General features: G+C 37.7%; 1 protein-coding gene across 3 annotated transcripts; it reads right to left on the bottom strand.

The window, feature by feature from the left end:
- Window positions 1-3,102: 3,102 nt before the first annotated feature.
- Window positions 3,103-20,144, bottom strand: LOC107689800 (pantothenate kinase 1-like). 3 transcript variants are annotated; one of them, XM_016487958.1, is made up of 7 exons: window positions 19,509-20,144; window positions 10,619-10,971; window positions 9,649-9,902; window positions 8,160-8,336; window positions 5,912-6,035; window positions 5,005-5,130; window positions 3,103-4,326 (listed from the first exon to the last, which is right to left on the bottom strand). In XM_016487958.1, exons 1-7 carry the CDS (start codon window positions 19,732-19,734, stop codon window positions 4,267-4,269), a joined length of 1,320 nt encoding a protein of 439 aa, XP_016343444.1. In that variant the 5' UTR covers window positions 19,735-20,144; the 3' UTR covers window positions 3,103-4,266. The 3 variants fall into 3 exon arrangements, with proteins under 3 accessions (XP_016343444.1, XP_016343445.1, XP_016343446.1); XM_016487959.1 differs by lacking the exon at window positions 19,509-20,144 and adding an exon at window positions 18,132-18,874; XM_016487960.1 differs by lacking the exon at window positions 19,509-20,144 and adding an exon at window positions 14,903-15,047.
- Between the last annotated feature and the right edge of the window lie 879 nt (window positions 20,145-21,023).

Below are 21,023 nucleotides of genomic sequence, written 5' to 3'. Positions count from 1 at the left end.
CCCAATTTGAGTCAGAAAAGTAAGACTTATTACCTCTTGGCTAAATGCAGGTGGTCAAACTATTTCTTAAGGCACAGTCTTAACATAGTGGCTATGCAATTGGGCCCATGATACAGTGAACAAGTTACTACACACACACACACACACACACACACACACACACACACAAGTCTGATCCAAAGGGAGGCAAGGAACACAGTGTGTCTTCATCAATGCCAAGAGAGAGGGCCAAAAACTACTTCATGGGGCAAAAGTAGTTACTTTATTGCAAAAATGAGCAGATATGGAACAAAGTTTCATTCAGCCAACCAACTTTGTAGTGGGCTTGATTGGTATAGACTCACCACAGTCAGAACTGATGCGACGATTTTGAGTCTTCAAATTAAAGACTTAACAGGCCATTTCACTGAACATACATCTTATAAAACGTGACAAATGAGAAATGGTCATAAAAACATCTTACTAACTCAAACATATGAACAGAAGATGTTTTTAATATATTTTTTAAGTAATTAACAGTTTTATTCAGCATTAATTTGATCAGCAGTGACAGTAACGACATTACGATGTTACAAAAGACTTCCATTTCAAATAAAAGCACAAAAATAATAAGCAGCACAACTGTTTTCAACAGGGAGAATAAGAAGAAATGTTAATATATATCAATATGGAAAAGGAATGTAATATGCATGTCCTGTAAGTGATTACACTGTATAAACACAGAGACAAAAACCGGCAAGGAGAATTGAATAATTGAATAATCATTGAATAGTAACCAGGATAGTAACCTTGCAGAGTGAATGTAAAAATCATCTTTCTAGGTCAATGTAGGTACAAGCATTGTGTTCTGTCTTTAAGCCTCAATAAACAACTATGAATTAGCAGATGAAAAGAGTCATAACAGTTGTGTACAATCACTTGGGGAGTTTTTCTGAACAAAATACAAGACTGAACATTTGAAGAGGTCAAAGAGAACTTACGTACTCTAGAGCAGACGAGGAACAAAAACAACCACCGGTCCACCGCTCTCCTCCAAAGTGTGGTACAACACATTGGCGCACATGGCTCTGCATCACTGCGCGGCGTGTGCGCTTGAACAGATCAACAGGGCGGAAACCACAGCCAGCGAGCGCGAGGTGGAAGACTGGAAGTAGAGTGGACCTCTTGGTTGCTTTCAAGTCAGCGGTCTAAACTACCGTTAACTGCAGTCCTGGGTCTGATATGTGCCATGTTTTCCCTCTCACGGGGGGGGGGGGGGTCGACTGTTTAATGCAATTTCAATAGGACGTTTTCAGGACCCAATCTGTTGAGGTTCGTCTCAAACAAACCCAATTATCTTCAAACTCCCCTTAGTAGCCTACAGTTAGCATTCAACTTAAAAATCATTTTATATCTACACTAACGTTGCTTGAGACCTATAAACATATAATAAAGTTCTAAATAATAATAGTTTGTGCGATTATGATCCTAAGAAGTACCGTACTCCTCAGCGAAAGTAATTTATGGTGAAAATATATGCCCAGAACGTCTTGTAAACTAACTTTTGTTATTACTGAAGTACTGAAAATTCAAAACCCAAGTGAAACATTGATATGTAAAACGAGTTCCTACAGGGTTCAAGCTAAAGCTTTATTAAGGGGGCCAGACAGGAGAACAGCCATTTGCCCATGCATATTACCCTAGGGGGCAATGTGAGCCACTCATTTGCTTCTGAAAAGCATTTATAGGTTTTTAGGGGGTAGTGAGTGATTGGATTGTTCCTGACATTTAGTATCACAAACCTGTGCACTTCTTGTCCTCATAATTAAATGTAAACATTTAAAATGGGTGACGATAATTGAAGCGAACATTACAAGTGGCAATTTTCAATGGGTTCACTTCTAAGACCATAGATTAATAGTAAACAATTAATACAGGATAAAAAATAAAACATGTTTGATTTTCAACTTTATTATTCTTTTAAATGTCATTTCTTGAGTCTATGCATAATAGCATCCAATTAAACCCAGTGAATCACATAGACATCAATCTCTAATATTTTCTTAATAAAGCCACAAAGATCAATACAGAGCAGCTTCAATGACATCTGAGAGGTGAGAAACAAAGACAGGAATATTTACATGTTTGCACAATCGCACATAACGGCACAAAGTATCCATTAAAGTAGCATCAAACAAGCAACTCAAATGATAATTTGTTTAAAAATGTCAGTAGGAATCAAAAGAAAACACCCATACAGAAAAAGAACAATAACGTGTCAAAAGCCCCTTTTCACTCTTTATAACAGTGTTACTGACAAAAGTGGCAAACAGGACACGAGCAGCTAGTTTCTAAGAGCCACATGACTCTCTCAACCAAGCTGCTTTTAGCAAATACCATTCAGAGCAACTGACTTTACTGCATAGCAAAAGGAGTGAAAGGTCACCTTTCAGAGGAAGAGAACATATACATTACAATTACCTCTAAGGAGTTGTATTAGTACAACCTATTAGTCTATGATATAGGCTAATACAGCTTTTAAACTTTAAGGTCTGTGTGTTGTTTCTGTACTAAACAAAATTGCTGTAACTGGCAGCCGGTTTTGCTGCTTACTGGTATGACAACAAAAGTTACTTCAAACCTTACCAATGTTTGCAAAACATGAAGCTGTATTTTGTTAAGTCTAATGCACAATGGATAACAGCTTTGAGTATAGCATAGAATTGTGCAGTGCAATTACACAGGTTTGAACACTTGAAACATGCTCATACTTGCATCTTACTAAGATCGTGTGGCAAGAACAATTTGTCAGTACCATAAATGTTAATCATTCATAAAGCAGACAGCTTTCATACCGATACACTGTTTGGTATACAAATGAAAAGAGCATCCTAATCTAGAATGAGGGGTTTAACACCGGATAATTTACATTAAAAGAAAAAGTCCAGTAATGACAAAAATAACAATGATAACAAAATTAAAATCAAATCACACGACTGTCAAATGTTGTACCCAAAATATGATGTTAAATAATGTAATACAAAATATACAAGGCCAACCAAAGCCAAAATTAAATATTATAAAGGTATATAACATTTTTAACCTCACAATGTTTACAAAATAATAAAATAAAAACAAATTTTTTTCTGGAAAAAGAAAATAATATTGCAGTTGACATGAGGTCCCCAAAATCAAATTCAGATTTTTCTGTGAAGTTACCATGGGAATCTCAGTTAAAATAACAAAAAAGTTAATAAAAGTAAAATAAAAGCACAACCTAAAAACAGCCACAAAGGTTAACAGAAGAGAACAATCACATAGAAGGCAAGAAAGACAGCAAGGAGAACTGAACAACAGAGTTAACTAGTAAGGGAGTGGTGTTTTTTATTTTTAATGACATATGATATTGAACTTCATCTTAGAAATACTCTAATGCTAGGCAACTTTTAGGAGAAGTAATGTGGTACATGGCCTGGCAAAGCAGGAATGCTTGCACTGGCAGGCTGTCTGCCAAATGACTCCTCCCCAATCTCACTTTGGCACTACAATGGAAACACAATGGCTGAGTCTTAAAACGGTCTAAACATTTGAATACTGTGGAATGGGGGGTTGTGGGTAACTGCTGTCATACTGACTTTATGTTTTGTCATCACACGGCTACTTCAAGTACTCTTAGTACCATTACAGATAAGAGGAAAGCTACCAAAGAGGTGGTATATGCATATAACTGTGTGCATTCAGAAAAAGATGATTGAAGTAGCTTTGGTTTAGATAGGAAAAAGAATGGGAAAAGGCAAGGCGAAAAATTGAGTCGGCACACATTTAACACAGCACCTGAGGCTTAAAAATCAACTCCAACAGTGTGTTTGAACAGCAGTTTAACACAGAAAACTCTAAAAGGTCCATTATTTAACCAGGCCTAGAAACAGAAAGACACTCTCACCTGTTGGCAGGTCAAGGATAGCAAAACTTTAACACAGCAGGTTTTGGCCATCATATAAACTCTCCCTGTTCACTACACAATGATATTTAAAAACAGTATAAAAGGAAAACAACAACCGGAAAACAAATGAACAACAAGGTTCCGGTAGAGTTGGAAGTCTGAGGGAGACTAAGTTACTCATAAAAATATTGTTTAGAATCTTATTTCAAGGGTTATTTACAGGTTAGTTACTATAATGGCTTCTTTTAAATTTCCCAGTGTTCCCAGTATTCCAGTTTTCCTGTTGGAGCTTCTGTGTGGAAGTCTTAAAGCAGCTTCTGGATCATCAGAGATGATGATTTCCTTTATGCGTCATCAGACGACTTCAGCAGTTCTAGAAAAGCACCGACGGCTCCAAAGTATCCCTGAAACGCACATACACACATATAAGTGTGCATATAAACATACATGTTTTCATTAAACTACCGCTCTATAAAATAAGTGATTCTGATAATCTTCACTGTTAGACACTGCTTCAAAAGTTTGGGTCCAGTATTGTTTTTACTTTTATTCAGCAAGGACACATTAAATAGCTCAAAAGTGACAGTAAAGACTTTTACATTGTTAAAAAATATTTCTAGTTCAATTAAATGCAGTTAGTTTACTAGTTAACTTTCTATTCATCAGTTTACTAGTTAACTTTCTATTCATCAAAAAATCCACAAAAAATATTAAGCAGGACAACTGTTTTCAACATTAATAATGATGAGAAATATTTCTTGAGACCTAAATTGGCATATTAGAATGATACTGAAGACTGGAGTAATGGCTGCCGAAAATTCAGCTTTGCCATCACATAAATAAATTACACTGTAAAATACATTAAAACAGAAAACAGTTATTTTAAATTGTAATAGTAGTTCATAATATTACTGTTTTTACTGTATTTTTGATCAAATAAATGCAGCCTGGGTGTGCATTCGAGACTTTGAAAAACATTAACAAATGTTATCACATCTTTTGAAAGATAGTGTATTTCAAAATATTTGAGAAAATAAATGAAACAGATTAAAAATAAATTCTTAAAACACTGAGAGAATTACCTCATGTTCCAGGAAAAGGGCCCTCAGCTGGCCCTTGGACCAGAAGTCCATAGCATAGGCAAGAAGCTTTGTCGACACTGTGTTTATACGCAGAAAGTTCCCCACAAAAACAACCCGTTCGATCTTCTACAGGACAAAACAGAAACATCGCTCAGTATGACCAGGATAGAATGTTTGGATGTTTTTCCACACTCATTTTGGAAGAAAATCTACAGAATTCTGTGGAACAGATTTAAACACTTAATTACTTTAATTAGTTAAACTGAGTGCTGAGTACTGCATTCTTTCTGCAAGCCTATATTCCACGTGGGCCTGTTTATAAGTCTAAGGCCTGGTTTCACAGACAGGGCTTAAATTAAGCCAGGATTAAGTAATAGTTCAATTAGGACATTTAAGTATAATCATGCCTTAGAAAAAAACATTACTGGTGTGCATCTTGAGACTAATCAATGACACTTACATATTTTAAGATAGGTCAGTGCAAGTTTCTTTCAGTTAAAAAAACTCAGACATGCATTTTAGTCTGTGAAACCGGGGGTAAATTACCAGCAGGTTGACTCCTGCAGTACTTCTCCAGCACCAGCAGGGGGAGTCATGGCACAAGCAATTCCTTTTATAGACGTTTTATAGGAGGTGCTCAAATAGGTGTTTTTGGTCAAATTTAAAGCATTTGCCATCACCATCTTGTCATAGATACTACTCTAATGTCATAAAAAAAATCATGCATTCTCCGGGTAATGTTGGGAGTTTCTGCTCTGGTGGTATTCTGTATACACTGAAAGCCCTGTACAATGCTGCTTGATCACCAAGCTACAAGGCAACACTGTAGAGAAGCCCAGAGTGGCCAGTCAGACGCTCACAGCTGCTGTTGACGGCACGCAGATGCACACATAAAAACACAACACACCTCATTAACCGCACACATGCGTGCAATGGAGCCAATGTTGTTGGTGATAGTGACGAGTGTGGCTCGGGCCAAATCCTCTTTAGAAATACTGTCCCTCTTCTCTTTGCTCATCATGTGACCAAAGCTACAATAAAAACACAAGCACATATTTATGTACCTATCAGACCAGTTTATCTATTTAAAGAGACCAGTTTATCTACTTGTTGCATAATAACATAGTGCTGGATATTGAAACAGTCCCATGGCACTCCTTTAATTTACAGTGCAATTTCTATAGACTATGCATCTAAATCAGTGTAGATTGTGTAGTTATGATAAATGCAATAAAACAAAATTAACCAGTAAAATAAAAATAGACTAAAATATATAAATAATACATACATACAATCATTTATAAGATTATAAATGTCTTTACTGCCATCCTTAAATCAACTGAATGCATCTGTGCTGAATAAAAGCAGGGCCCCATAAAAAAAAAAAATAAATAAATTAAAATGTGTTTTTTTAAATATATATATATATATATATATATATTTTAACACTTTAACATTTCGGTCATACTGTCATGTGTTTATGTCTCATCTTTTCTTGTTTTATCAGCATTTTAATCCATCTTGTAGATGTCCTGGGAACTAAGGTTCACTTAAAGTGGGAACTAAACGTCTTTTCCAACTTGAGAACTATATACAGTCACAAAGAATTTATTACACCGAATCTGTGCCAATTATCAAAGACCATAATTACATCAGCATCACTTGGCCATTGAGTTTAGTTTGGGCTCCTCCTCAATGCATCCTATAAATGTTGTCATAGGTCTTGCACACATCCAGTCTGTTTTTCTTCATTAGTAACATTTATATTATATATATTCCTCAGATTCCAGATTTTCAAATAGTTGTATCTCGGCCAAATATTCAATAATTCAAAAAAATTGACCTTATGACTGGTTTTGTGGTCCAGGGTCACATATTATATAGGAGGTGTTGAATTTTATCTTTAGCTACTTGCATTCTTTCTTATTATGTAGACAACAGGTTAAGTAAAAATATGAATATGCAATATAGTGGATATATTTAGCAAAATACTCTTCTTTATAGTTATTTTTTGTCTAGCTGACTAATGAGTTTATTGATGCCGAATGGTTATTCTGAGGTAAACGATTGTTACGTTACGTGGCATTGTTTACAAGCTTTACACATTTTCCGCAGTTTGAAACACTGAATCAGCGATTGCATGAGACATTTCAGTAATTGTACTGTAACTTGTAATATACCTTTTGATGTCCATTCATGTTTATTTCGTACTATAGTAGTAAAGGGAAAGATATGATGGGTTCACATGCTGCTTGAACTGAGGCATTAAAGAGCGCCAAAACGGTATTTATTGTTTGAATTTCATTATGAATTTTAAAGCTGATACTTCGTTTATTAAAAGGTAACACAGCACAAAGTTTATTGCGATTGTTGGATGGCAAGTGTGCTACAAATAATAATTCACGCCTTAACAACTCAGCATATAGATTAAAGATCCTGATAACAACAAGCCATACCAGTATCGATTATAAACGAGAATTGTTAACGATATTGTTAATGTCCACACAGCTGACAGCTTTACCTGTTGTAGTTTGTTCAAGTTGTGCACGAAATAGACACTACTTTTCTTCACTTGTACTTCGCACGTCTCTGTCATTTTCGATCACTCTCATGATGCACAACTGGAGCTGCTTTTAGTTGCTGTTTGGCAGAGATGAGGACTGTTTTTCCAATAAAACTTTGATGCGCATCGTCTCAGTTTATTACGTCAACATAACAAAAGATGTGATCGCAAAACAAGCAGGAAAAAAGGCATTGCTTGCAAATGTTATTTATATAAAAAATGTATATAGTCGCCAGTGGCGATCTCAGCAAAAATATCCCCGTTTTAGGCGCAGTCTGGAGCCCTGAAAAGTATTAATGTGGTGTAGGCCTATAATGTTCAAAAGTTGTAAAAGTAATGTCAATGTTGAAAGTAACACTATCATAAAATATTAATTTTTTTCAAAAAAAAAAAAAAAAAAAGACTGATAGCAAACTTTTAAACAGTAGCATCTATTAAAATAGCCATGAAAAGGAAGTAGGATCTTGTGCATTTGTGACACATGAAACAGACAAGCCTACACACAATCCCCATAAATACAGCTCAGTAGTGTCACATTTCATTTGTGATCTTTGTCACCTGATACCATGGACACAAACAGTGTCTTTTGTACCTTGAAGCCACCGCAGACCCTTGTAGGCCGAAGCGCTGATAGTCTCCTCCATAGATGTCCTTCACCAGTTTGTCCACATTGGTGCTGTCCCCTTTGCTGGCCATTTCAAGGGCCTCTTCAAACGTCTCACAACCCGTCAACAGGCAGCAAAGCCCCAAAAACGTCCCTCCACCAAGACTAAAGAGAGAAAAAAAATAAGAAGAAAACATTTGGAGTCAAAACATGGTTACAGGCCACATCTGAAGTGCACATGTGCATTCATAAACGCATACAGTTTGACCTTGTGACCACTATTTAAACTATGTGCCTATGGCAAAAACAGGTCAAAAACAGACTAGCTTACAAAAGGAGACAAGTAACAAGTTTTGTGGACACTGCAACACAAAGCAAGGTCTACGTCACACATTATAGTTATTCCAAACTTTTGGTAAAGTGTGTAATATTATAAGATTTTATGTTTTTGAAAGAAGTCTCTTATTCTCATCAATGCTGTGTTTATTTGATTAAAAATACAGTGAAAATAGTAATAATGATTACAATTTAAAATGTAATTTATTCCTATCATGGCAAAGCAGAATTTTCAGCAGCCATTACTCTAGTCTTGATCCTTCAGAAATCATTAAAAGTTATTTTAAATTGTAAAAATAACACTATTGCTGATTTTACATTATTTTAATCGAACAAACACAGCTTTGGTGAGCGTAAAAGACTTCTTCCAAAAACATAGTAGTGTAAATTAATGTGGTAAATGTATAGAAATGACTAAACCGAACAGGATCAAATTGACAGGGAAACACACACAGATGTTTATAAAATGTGAGTAGTAGTTCCTGATCCTCCTGTGATTTGCACATCAGCTTTGACTACTCCTGACAAATCTCCTCCCTTCTGTCAATCATGGCTGAAAGGCTGTTCCATTCTGCTACAACCACATTTAAAATGCTCATCCATCGACTGACAGTCAGTAAACTTCACAACCTACTCTGTTGTCAATCACAGATTTGTTATCATCTGGAGATGACTCAGGCTCATGTTTCAAAGGAAAAAAAATGAACACAGCAGGAGGTGATTTTGTGTTCTTTTGCTTCTAACAGGCTTTTGATTCTGTGTCCATGAAAGACGAGAAAACAATCAAGTTCATGAAGTTAGCAAATGGTAAACTCATATTTCATACCGGAGAGATAACTTTTAAGATAAAAGCTCCATGGCATGGATGGATCTCGACGAAAGTTGCTCATAGAAAACACAGAAGCAAATTGCTTTTTCAGCCATTATCGACATTGAAACAAATGGACAAAACCACAAAATCCTAATTTTATCACATAGTTACTGTGAGTGTAGTGCACTTGAATTGGCTTTAGAATCTGCCAAACCAATGAAAATGTTAATAAACTAGTTTAGATGGGCATGGACTAAGTCTGGCCATGTTACTGACAACTCCTATTTGTAGGTTTCTTCTATATGGTGCATGTTGCTCAGCTGTGCTGACCTGGTGCCTGTCACTCGTTTGTAGTTGTCCTTGGTGTACACTGCCAGAATGCTGACGCCCGAGCCAATGTTGACCAGCAACATGGGAAAAAGGTTGTCAAGACAACAGGGTCTCTTGATGCAGTTCTGTGTGTCGGAGGGGTTCTCAAAGTAATAGCACTCAGGATGACCGTTAAAACCGACCGAGTCTATGTACAGCAGCCCCTGGATCAGACAGTCCAGCTCATCCAACTTCAGCAGCTCTAGGTCTGCCATCTACAAAGAAAAAAAGAAGGATTCATGACTACTCATTGCTCTGAACGTACAAGTTTCATCCCTTAAACATATTTCCTGATGACTTTTTTATTAAAAGAAAAAATATGATGCTTCGACTTTACATTTAACAGTTAGGACTTTATCAAACAGAGACCTCAATGTTTTTTATAGGTCAGTTTAGGTGAGTTTTAAATTAAACATCCCTAAAACAAGATATATAATACATTACTAAAGTTAAAAAGTTTGGTGTCAGTATGATTCAGCAAAGATGCAGTAAATTAGTCAAAAGTGGCATTAAAGACTTTTACACTGTTACAAAACATTTACATTTCAAATAAATGCTGTTCTTTTGACCTTTAGAAAATGAGTATCACAGCTTCCACAAAAATATTACTGTTTTCAGTAATATTAAGCATTAAATCAGAATGATTTCTGAAGGGTCATGTGACACTGAAGACCGGAGTAATGGCTGCTGAAAATTCAGCTTTGCCATCCCATTTAATAAATTAAAGTATATTACAAATATTTTCTAAAATATATTTTTTAAATGTAATAGTATTTCACATTATTTATTTATTTTTTGACTGTATTTACTGTATTTTTTTCAACACCGTGAAATCTCATTGGTCCACATAATACTCCACATAGCTGTATGTTAAACATTTGATTTTACTGTCAAACCAGTTTGAAAACCATGCTGTGGTCCATCTTCTTACCGTTCTGAAGTCGTTCTCAAACTTGTATGCCCCGCCACCAGTGGCGCACAGTGTGGTATGCAGGCTGGAGAAGTGCTTATCTCTGCCCATCTGGATGAAACTGTGCATGGCAGCGGTGGGGAAGCGGATGAAGTGAAGGTTCCCTGTACGACCGCAGATTGTCAGGTTGCGTAGCTCCAGGTGTACATCACGGACGCCGGCTTTGCCATAGGCCGTGTTGGAGGTGAGGTACCTGCGTATGCTCTTCAGATTCTCCACCTCTTCCAGCTCCTCTTCTGCAGTGATGTCTTTTGGCTCGAAGTAAACAAGCTTTACTAAAGTACCACCGATATCCATCCCAAACCATGGAAAAGCTAGAAAGAGATAAAGAGACTGATCAACATGATTGTATAAGTTGTGTTCCAAAGATAAACTAATGAACTGGACTGGCAAATAAAAACTACTAAAAACCCTCAAGTACACAACAAAATAAGGAAAAGGTGAGTTAAAACATTTTAAGAACAACAACTTGACCATATGTTTGTAGTGTGTACAATACAGTTCAAAAGATTTTTCTCTTTTTAAAGGAATTAATATTTTTATTCAGCAAGGATGCATCAGATTGATCAAAAGTGACAGTCAAGACTTTTATATTCTTTTATGTTGTTGTATAAAATATTTATATTTTTAAAAAATGCTGTTCTTTCGTACTTTCTATTCACCAGAGTCCTGAAAAAAGGAACCATGGATTCCACAACACTGATAATTAAAAGAAATGTTTCTTAAGCACCAAATCAGCATATTATAATGATTTCTGAAAGATCATGTGGCACTCAAGACTGGAGTAATGGCTGCTGAAAATTCAGCCTTGCCATCACAGGAATGAACTACATTTCAAAATATATTAAAATAGAAAACACTTATTTTAAAATTGTAGTAATATTTCACAATCTTAATATTTTTCTTTGTATTTTTGATCAAATAAATTCAGCCTTTGGTGAGCATAAGAGACTACTTTCAAAGCAGCTAAACAAACAAACAAAAAAAATCTTGCCAACCCCTAACTTTTACAAGCAAGCAAGCAAATTCAAACATTGCAAGCAGGCCAGACAAAGAGAGGCAGTCACTGCAGCAGCTAATGAAGAGTTGGACAGTTACCATGGCAACAGCCATGAGGCTGCAAATGGCTGTTCTAGGATGCTTAGCAGGTGAGAAGCACACACTAAGACAGCAGAACCAGTATAAATGTTCAAACTGATGCAAAGGTCGGTTTCTATAATTAAATACATATCAGTACACAGAAATGTCCAATTTGACCTAAATTACAGATCAGTGTCTAACAAGCTTATCAAGTAATAGGTAAATCATTACTGATATGACTCTTACATCTGACATTCACTGGACTGACACCAGAGAAATCTGGAAGAATTAGGGCAGGTCAGGGACACAGATCTGAACTTGAATAGCCTGGAACACGCAGATCTATCCGTGACTGATCAATCAGATTTATGACTGACCTGCCAGGTATAAAAACACTGTCAGTGTCAGCTGGTGCTGCACAGGTGACCTGCCTGTAACCAGAACACTCTTTACTACAACATCATCTCAAATGACCCTCACACTTCTTTCCCCCACTAATATAGATCTTGGCGTATGCTGGGAGAGTTATTTTGGACATCACTCTTATTTCAGAGAATGCAATCAAGTGGACGAGAGGCCATCTAAATGAATATGCACGTGCTCTGCTTCCATAGTTTTAAAAAAACTCAGGGGAAATGCATACTATTTGAAGTGAAAAATGCATGTTAGAATGTTACTTCTTCATTGACCTGAATGACCTGAGCCAGAAGCAGCAAATGAACAGTGGGTATGACAGTGGTGTGACATAATGACATCAAACAGCCCATGTGGGTGAAAGGTCTGTTCACTTCCCCCAGTCAGCCAGGCATGGAGAGGGAGGGAGAGAGAGAGAGAAAATTGGCAGGCAAGTGTGTCCATGTGAGGGGCTGGGAAAGGCGAAGAAGTGGCGAGAGAGAATGTGACCGGGAGAAGGAGAGGGGCTGACAGAGAGAAACTGGCAGGCAAGTGAGTGTCCATATGAAAGAGAAGGAGGCTGTGCAAAAGAGTGAGAATGAACCCATTACTTACCCATTAGACAAAGGTTGGCAACTGCCTTGGGCCCCCAAAAGCCAAGGGCCCCCTAAAATGCTTTTCATATACGAGATGCGCATTAAGCACGGACACGTGAATGGTTGCTGTTTAAGGTGTTTATTACCAAAGTCCCTTTAAGGCAAGTAATTTCACTCGGTGGCCATCTTTGAAATGCCTCTCGGGCATGCAAGGGCAGCTCCTATCTCTTTGAATGGGGAAACATCAAATTCTCCAAAACTGTTTGCCAAGCTTACGATTAAATTTCATCACCAATGAAATCTGACAACAACTGTTGTTTCTTTTGCTCAAATAGTGTTAAAAAAGCTTATTTGTCAGGCTAGACCATCCAGTGCACATGCGCAGTCCTAAGCACACGTCTCAGAACGCTGACTGTTTCTATAGCAACCAGGACTTCTAATGGCAGCTGCAGTGACTCGCTGACTTCATCATTTAGCGATTGGCTCTTTTACTCAGAAGGCGGGCTTCCTTCGATAGAGTGGCCATATTGAGCGTGGCATTTTTCCCCGACAACCGTCTGCGTTGAACGTGTTTCTTGTGTATCCTGCTTGTAGCAAATGAAAATATCATGCATCTGAACCTGTAATTAAATATTGCCCAACAGTGTGTATTATATGTTTATTGTTTTAAATGCCGCTTCATTTATGAGAAGGACCCAAGTAGAGGACGCATACGCAGTTACTTATTTGGTTGATATAATCCTTAGGTGTGTAAGCGCATAGTTTCCTTTTCATAATTTTTTTCAGTTTAATTTAAATTTGTAGTTAAAATAACCAAAAATAAAAAAATAAATAAAGTATTTTAAAGTTTACAATTAGACAGTCTTTGGAGAGTGTAGACAACTGGTCTGAGCCCAGGCACATAGGCTTGCACTCATCAGTGGACTTTCCTCATCAATATAGGTTATATTTTTTAACACTTTTCTCATTCTCATTGTGCAACAGTGCATATTATATGTTTATTGTTTTAAATGCCGCTTACTCATTTATGAGAAGGACCCAAGTAGAGGACGCATACGCAGTTACTTATTTGGTTGATATAATCCTTAGGTGTGTAAGCGCATAGTTTCCTTTTCATAATTTTTTTCAGTTTAATTTAAATTTGTAGTTAAAATAACCAAAAATAAAAAAATAAATAAAGTATTTTAAAGTTTACAATTAGACAGTCTTTGGAGAGTGTAGACAACTGGTCTGAGCCCAGGCACATAGGCTTGCACTCATCAGTGGACTTTCCTCATCAATATAGGTTATATTTTTTAACACTTTTCTCATTCTCATTAATTCAAGTTTTTATATGAATGAATCTCTGAAGGGAACCTACTGTCTTCAGAAAAGTTTCGATGGCATTTTCATTTGATCTGATAAAGGAGTGTTAATGAGCGATAAATAATACTATGATTGTTTAATACATCTGTATATGTTGGAATTAACATTAGCTAATGTTTACCATTACCTTTTGTAAACTACTGCAGTTAACCATTACACAATACAACATTCAAGTTTACAGTATAAATTTCTATAACGTGTTATTCACTGCATTTTTCTGCTGACAAGATAGCAAACAACTAATGTGACCTCATACTTAATTATAACCCACATATAACACTTAGCAATAAAACAGAAATAAAAAAGTATGTGTACAAAATCGCATACTTCCCTATTATATAGTAGGCGAAAAACAGTATGTGAGGCGAGTAGTATGTCCGAAAAAATAGTAAGCGAAAAGTACCCGGATGACCTACTTCTTCCGCCCGGATTCTGAAGTGCACATTCGATGGACACTTTACCATCCCATGAGGCCAAGGGACAGGATTTATGAATGGCAGTCAAGCGATGCAACTGACGCTGGTAGGTCATGTGACTAACAACAAGGCAGATGTAGTAGGTCCAAATTTCATTCATACTACCCATATTCATACATAGAACATACTTTTTTAACGAAGTAAATTCAAATTCAAATATAGTACCTTCTCAGATAGTAAGCAATTTCGGATGCACCATTGGCCTTTTTTCACTAGACACGAACCAAAACGCAATGATGAAACTACAATGCTAGCTTAAATTATGCTGCATCATTCTTTAAGAGTTAACGTAAAGAAATACAAATAATCAAATGAAAAAAATGACATTTACTTACCCGAATCGAAATGTGTTCTGTATATCCTAGTTGCTAGTTGTTATCCAGCCTTCTCGATTCACTGCTGCAATCCAGGCACGTTTCTTGGAAATCTCAACACTTAAATTTCCGAATTTTAGTTCCGGGCCAGAGGGAGCACCCAACCACCGAGCAACAAGTATCTAATTTTAATTTTGACATTTTAAACAACAAGTTTAAATAAATAATCACAATCCCACTGCACTCGACCACTAACGGGAAACGTTCAAGGAACAAAGACGTCACTTCCTTAAACCGACAAATAGCCGTTGAAATCATAGATATGTATAGGTAGATGCCACATTTGACCACTCCAAGCATGAAGACGTGCCCGCCATCTTGGAACAGTGTATGTGTTGTCACTAATATATACACTAACATAACTATACACTAATATAATATACACACATATAATATACACTAATATATTCAGGTGCAAACAAAAAAGCCCAAACAGCAGGGGAGCCCACAGGCAAAACGCAATTAATAGTTTAGTTTGGTTTGTAATGGCATTATAACTACACTTTCAAAGTTGAATTCTTAGCGTCACTTTGAAAAAGTGAATAAAAACGGAGAATTCTGCATAGTGTAGGGTGGAGGCGTTTCTGTCAAGCCCTTTAAAGCGGCCACGCGAAGACAAAAGTCAAGAGCTGATTGGTCGAAATGCGTCGAGCCTTTCCATCAGGAGTGTTTTCCTCAAAATGTCAGGCTCAAAGAAAAACATCAGGAGTGTTTTCTTTCAAAAACATAAAATCTTAGTTATTCCAAACTTCTGGTAAAGTATGTGTAATATTATATAATGTGTGACGTAGACCTTGCTTTGTGTTGCAGTGACCACAACACTTGTCTACTTGTTAGACAATTGTTACTTGTTAATTGTTACTTGATGGCATTGTTACTTGTTAGCTAGTCTGTTTTTGACCTGTTTTTGCCATTGGCACATAGTTTAAATAGGTCAAATTGTATGCGTTTATGAATGCACATGTGCACTTCAGATGTGGCCTGTAACCATGTTTTGACTCTAATTGTTTCTTTCTAATTTTTTCTCTCTCTTTAGTCTTGGTGAAGGGACGTTTTTGGGGCTTTGTTGCCTGTTGACGGGTTGTGAGACATTTGAAGAGGCCCTTGAAATGGCCAGCAAAGGGGACAGCACCAATGTGGACAAACTGCTGAAGGACATCTATGGAGGAGACTACCAGCGCTTCGGCCTACAAGGGTCTGCGGTGGCTTCAAGGTACAAAAGACAATTTTTGAAACTTTGCATTGCCAGCACTTCTTGTGTTATTGCCTCCTTATAATAAATTGCTTGTTGTATTCATCATTTGTCGCTTTGGATAAAGACATCTTCTAAATGAATAAATGTAAAATATCAGCTCATAGAAGTCTTTACCAACTGAGAAAAAAATATCGAAATAAAATCTATGGTTAATACTAGAGCCCGACCGATATATCGTTTTGCCGATATTATTGGCCGATATGAGCCTGTCGCCGATATATCGGTATCGGTGAATATGCCGCCGACATGAAAATTTTTTTACAGAACATATAACGCAGATAAAATGCTTGAAATGGTGTAATTACTTAGTTTGTCCAGCAGAGCGTGCTCCATTGTTTGCTACTAACGACCTGGATGAAATGCTTTAAAGCTTAAGTCTATGGAAAACCATTGAAACTTTGAACGGCCATATCTCCGTAACTGCGCGGCGAATCAGCACCAAATTCGGGGGAATTCGAACGCTCTCTCGAACGCGAATCAAGTGTACGTCTCTCTAGAGGTCCGCTTTAGAATGAGACCACCCCCGGTCGATAGCTCCCGGGGTTTGGGAGTTACGGGTGGTTAAATTCGTGGTCCGGCGCCGACCGATCAAGCGATCCCGGGGGGCTACCGACGCGCGGAAGGTGGAGTTCGAGAGGGCTCCTCGAGCTGAAGGGATCCCCCGGCGCGTTCGCGAGATAGTGACACCAGTCAACACTTTCACTTCAGTAAGGAGGTCTCTTGTTCAGACAGCAGCATTCAAGTGTTGTCTTATTTGATGGCGCTTATGGTACAGTAATACAGCGTTTCCTTGGTTACCGCTGTAAACACAGCAGGGCTGCGTGTATTAACACTAATTTAAATGCATCATACAGAGACAAAATGAAAAGGAAACGCCATTTCTGAAAACAGTCAGTTCCCCTCAGAAACACATTCATATAAAATTCAATATTTGGATTTTCTTCCTATATTTCGTGCATCGTGAACAGTGATCTTTTTCTGTCTGCTACAGTAGCTATTTTTTCCTCTTTGTGTCCGTCTTCAGCATCTCTGGCCTCTGTTAATGACCGTATACAGACTAATTATAATAGTAATATTTCCACACAAATGGCCATTGGGAAAATAATTGCAGTGCAGTTTGTGTGCAAGCACAGAACAGAAGAGTCTGAAATAAAACAAAAAATGTCCGGTCGATCGGTGCATCTGTACTCTAGTGTAAATTCAATATAGATTGATCATTGTTAAAGCTACTTGCCAGACGGGTATTTTGACATACTTTTGTATGTATTTGCCCGTTCAGGCGTGCGCGCGCTGTTCGCACAGAACACACAGTGCGCGAGTAGTGAATGGAGTTGTCTTTCGCACCCAAATGCCTTTTAATCGCTTGAATTTATAAATTAACAACGTTTAAAAAACATGCAAATGATCAAATTTCGTGACGACGCTGCAGTGGCCCGATCGGGCAACTGACAAATTAGTCTGTCCCGAACGTCTTTCACGCTGGGCCCGGGCCATCGGGCACTCCTTATTGTCGAGCCCTGGTTGAGTATATTTAAAAGAACAATAAACCAATAAAACAAACAATTGCTGCTAAGAAAGGTGTTACTACAACACACAAAAAACAAGGCTAAAGCTAAGGAATGTTGACAAGCTGGCCTGGCATGCAGTCTGACAACTAAAGACTCGCTGAACTGTATGAATGCTGTATTAAGCGTTCAATTTTCTGCTGCCATTACCTTTGGCAACACAAACTAAACCTGACACGAAGTCACTTTATTTTACAACACACTTGCACTTTAGTAAATACCAAAAAAAAAAAAATCAATTTACAGTGTCACCAAAGTAGCTGCAATGAAAAATCAAACAAACAAACAACAAAAAACTAAAACTATCAGAGCAATTCCAAGGAAGTAGGTTTTTTTTACAACATCACACATGGATGAGGTGATGTCTTACCTGGCTTCCTTGAACACCTCAACTTCATCCTGCTGGCAGTCCTAATATGTTCAAGTGCAAACAAAAACGCCCAAACAGCAGGGGAGCCCACAGGCAAAACGCAATTAATAGTTTAGTTTGGTTTGTAATGGCATTATAACTACACTTTCAAAGTTTAATTCTTAGCGTCGCTTTGAAAAAGTGAATAAAAACGGAGAATTCTGCATAGTGTAGGGTGGAGGCGTTTCTGTCAAGCCCTTTAAAGCGGCCACGCGAAGACAAAAGTCAAGAGCTGATTGGTCGAAACGCGTCGAGCCTTTCCATCAGGAGTGTTTTCAGCACACCTCCTGACTTCACAACGACCAATCAGAGAGCGAGAAAAACAATCTCAAAGGTTTCCTCAAAACAAAAAACACACTTCGGAAGACAGGTCAGAGACAGCATTGAGATAATGTCAGTTTGTACTAGGATTGGGAACTGAGAAGCATTTCTTTAAATGCCAGACCCGAATAATTTTCATGTACTGAACGTTCGAGAAGCGTTAAAATTGGAATGTCATCCTTTGCTGAAACGAACGGAGCGCCGCAATCTGACAGGGTTTCCTGCAATACTATTCATTGACACTGCTGCCGACTCTACAGTGAGAAACACTACAGCGAGACCGGTACAGTCCGATTTCCGAACCAAAGACTCTTATGAGTCGGTTCTTTTTAGTGAATCAAATACATACTGTGCGTCCAGTGTAGTTCGATTCCCGGACAAATGACTCTTATGAATCGGTTCTTTTTAGTGAAACAAAACAAAACAATACAATTATGAATCAGTCATGAGTTACTGATTTATCTGACTTAGTGGACCGCAGATTATTATAAACCAACTACTGTGTTATACTTAAAAAACTGTCAACATTTATAAAGCTACATATTCTCTGGAAATGTGTACGTTAATTACCTCACAATTTTGGCAACATGCTTTTGAGGGCAGTAAATTTAAATCAAATTTTCTATTATTTCTACTCAAAAGTACTAGATTAAAGAATCGATCAATTCCTTAAGATACTTTGGACTCTTGTTCAAAGATCAGTAATTAACGTTAACGTTACCTGAGGTAAAATTGTGAGGTCTGAAGTCGATAAGATATCTGTAAATACCTTACAAGAAATGAATTCACACATACATTCCATGCCAGTTACTGTCTTAAAAATGAAGACAACTAATATATTGTGTCATTACACTGGCAAAAATTCATGTGAATCCAAACAAATCGCCCAGTGTAAACCATTACTATCGCAATAATGTGTTAAACATCTTAGGGCATTAAGCTTATTAGACACTGTTGAAATCAAATGTACAAATATTATCTGATGAACTCTGAAGGTGTCTGTGACTATAAACTTACGCGGTCTGTTTTTCCTCGCCGATTCCATTCGCCTCCGCAGCCGGCACCTTTTCGCCGGGGACCCGTTGGTTTGAGGGTCGTGGTGAAGATGGTGGTAATCATCGTCCGTCGGACTGTACGGGCTACAGCTCCCGTTGCTCAGCTGTCGCCGGAGTGGCTTGTGCATGCCGTTTGTGCAGCAAGGACCCGATCCTTTCTGATCCATCACTGATTTGGCCTTGTCCATATTTCAATGCACAGCAAAGGGCTACAGCATAAGGTTGGAGGCGAGCCTCGAAACACACAGACGCTCTCGAGATAAGAAAAGGCTCGTGGCTAATGACCAACGCATGGATTTAATCTAAAAACAGATGATAAAATCGCGTGTTTACATGTGTCGAATACTAAACGACGAGTGTAAAACACTAACACGCGACGTGGTCGAGGTCATTGTCGGTCACATCTCCACTCATGTAGTCCTGGCGCTGCGGCAGCCACCCCGTCAAACACCCGGCTCGTGACGTCACCCAGAATGGCTCCACGAACCCGTTTTACAGCATCGCACTCACACAACCATCCTCTATCGCTAACAGAAGATCAAAGTACAAAATGATCGTTCAGATCGTTCCTCACAAGTCAGTTGAAACAATGTCTTTAAATATCTCCCTTTTGTCTGTGCGGTATGTGGGTGAACGGCATGTTCGCCTGCGTCACTCTTGTGTGTTGATGACACACTATCTATTTATATATATATTAACCGAAATAACAATGATGGAAGAAATGCAGGCTCATTTTATCGGTCATTTGAAATAGTTTTAAATCTCTCTGATGTATCTTCATGCTGAAATAAATCAAATACAGACATTTCCAGCTGACAAACCTACACACCTTATGCAAACTATCGCAGTTTTCAAATAGTAGAAAAAGTACTCCCCACCTTTTCACTTATAGCCTAATAACAATTCTTACAATTCTATTCTTTATTTTCAATCATGTTTTGTTTTGAAGCAATCGTAAATATTTGAGAATTTGATTTAGGTTTGATAATTAACCATAAGACAACAAAGTATGTATTAGTTCTTTTTTGTTTACATGAATGTCATTAATAACATTTTTTTTTAATTAAGATGAAAATTTTGCTTTCTTTTGTGATTGCACTCGATTGGCTTGGCCACCTAATGGTGAAGAAGAGTAACTGACAGTTAACTGAGTGGCAGAGACGAGCAAGTACCACATTAATCAGAGCCAAAAGAAGTAAATTACCATCACCAGTAAGTCTCCAATCACTACCGTTAACTAACTTTGGTCATTCCAGTTAGCTTCAGAACGGCATATTTGACAAATACTAAAGAGTGTTGAGGAATAATTGCATCATCAAATGTCAGTTCACTCACTGTGTACATTTCTGGAAAGTATTGTGGGCGGTACTTTTCAGGATAGGTGCTAAAATAGCTGCAGGACTGAGAGGGGCCAAATCATTCAGGAAACTGCAGCGAATGTGACATCAGTGACCTCAACTGCTTGGAAAGACAGGAG

This window comes from Sinocyclocheilus anshuiensis, unplaced genomic scaffold (assembly GCF_001515605.1).
Source record: "Sinocyclocheilus anshuiensis isolate Anshui unplaced genomic scaffold, SAMN03320099.WGS_v1.1 scaffold918, whole genome shotgun sequence".
In the NCBI taxonomy this organism is placed as follows: Eukaryota; Metazoa; Chordata; class Actinopteri; order Cypriniformes; family Cyprinidae; genus Sinocyclocheilus; species Sinocyclocheilus anshuiensis.
This window is presented reverse-complemented; position numbering and strand designations above follow the sequence as displayed.

Bases quoted from the DNA above. Each gene is read 5' to 3' on its own strand.
- LOC107689800 (XM_016487958.1), bottom strand. From the start codon at position 19,734: ATGGACAAGGCCAAATCAGTGATGGATCAGAAAGGATCGGGTCCTTGC. The intron at 5,131-5,911 runs GTGTGTTGTGTT...TTTGTCCTGTAG, and splicing joins GCATGTGTGCGGTTAATGAG to AAGATCGAACGGGTTGTTTT. The intron at 4,327-5,004 runs GTAATTCTCTCA...TGTGCGTTTCAG, and splicing joins CCCTTTTCCTGGAACATGAG to GGATACTTTGGAGCCGTCGG.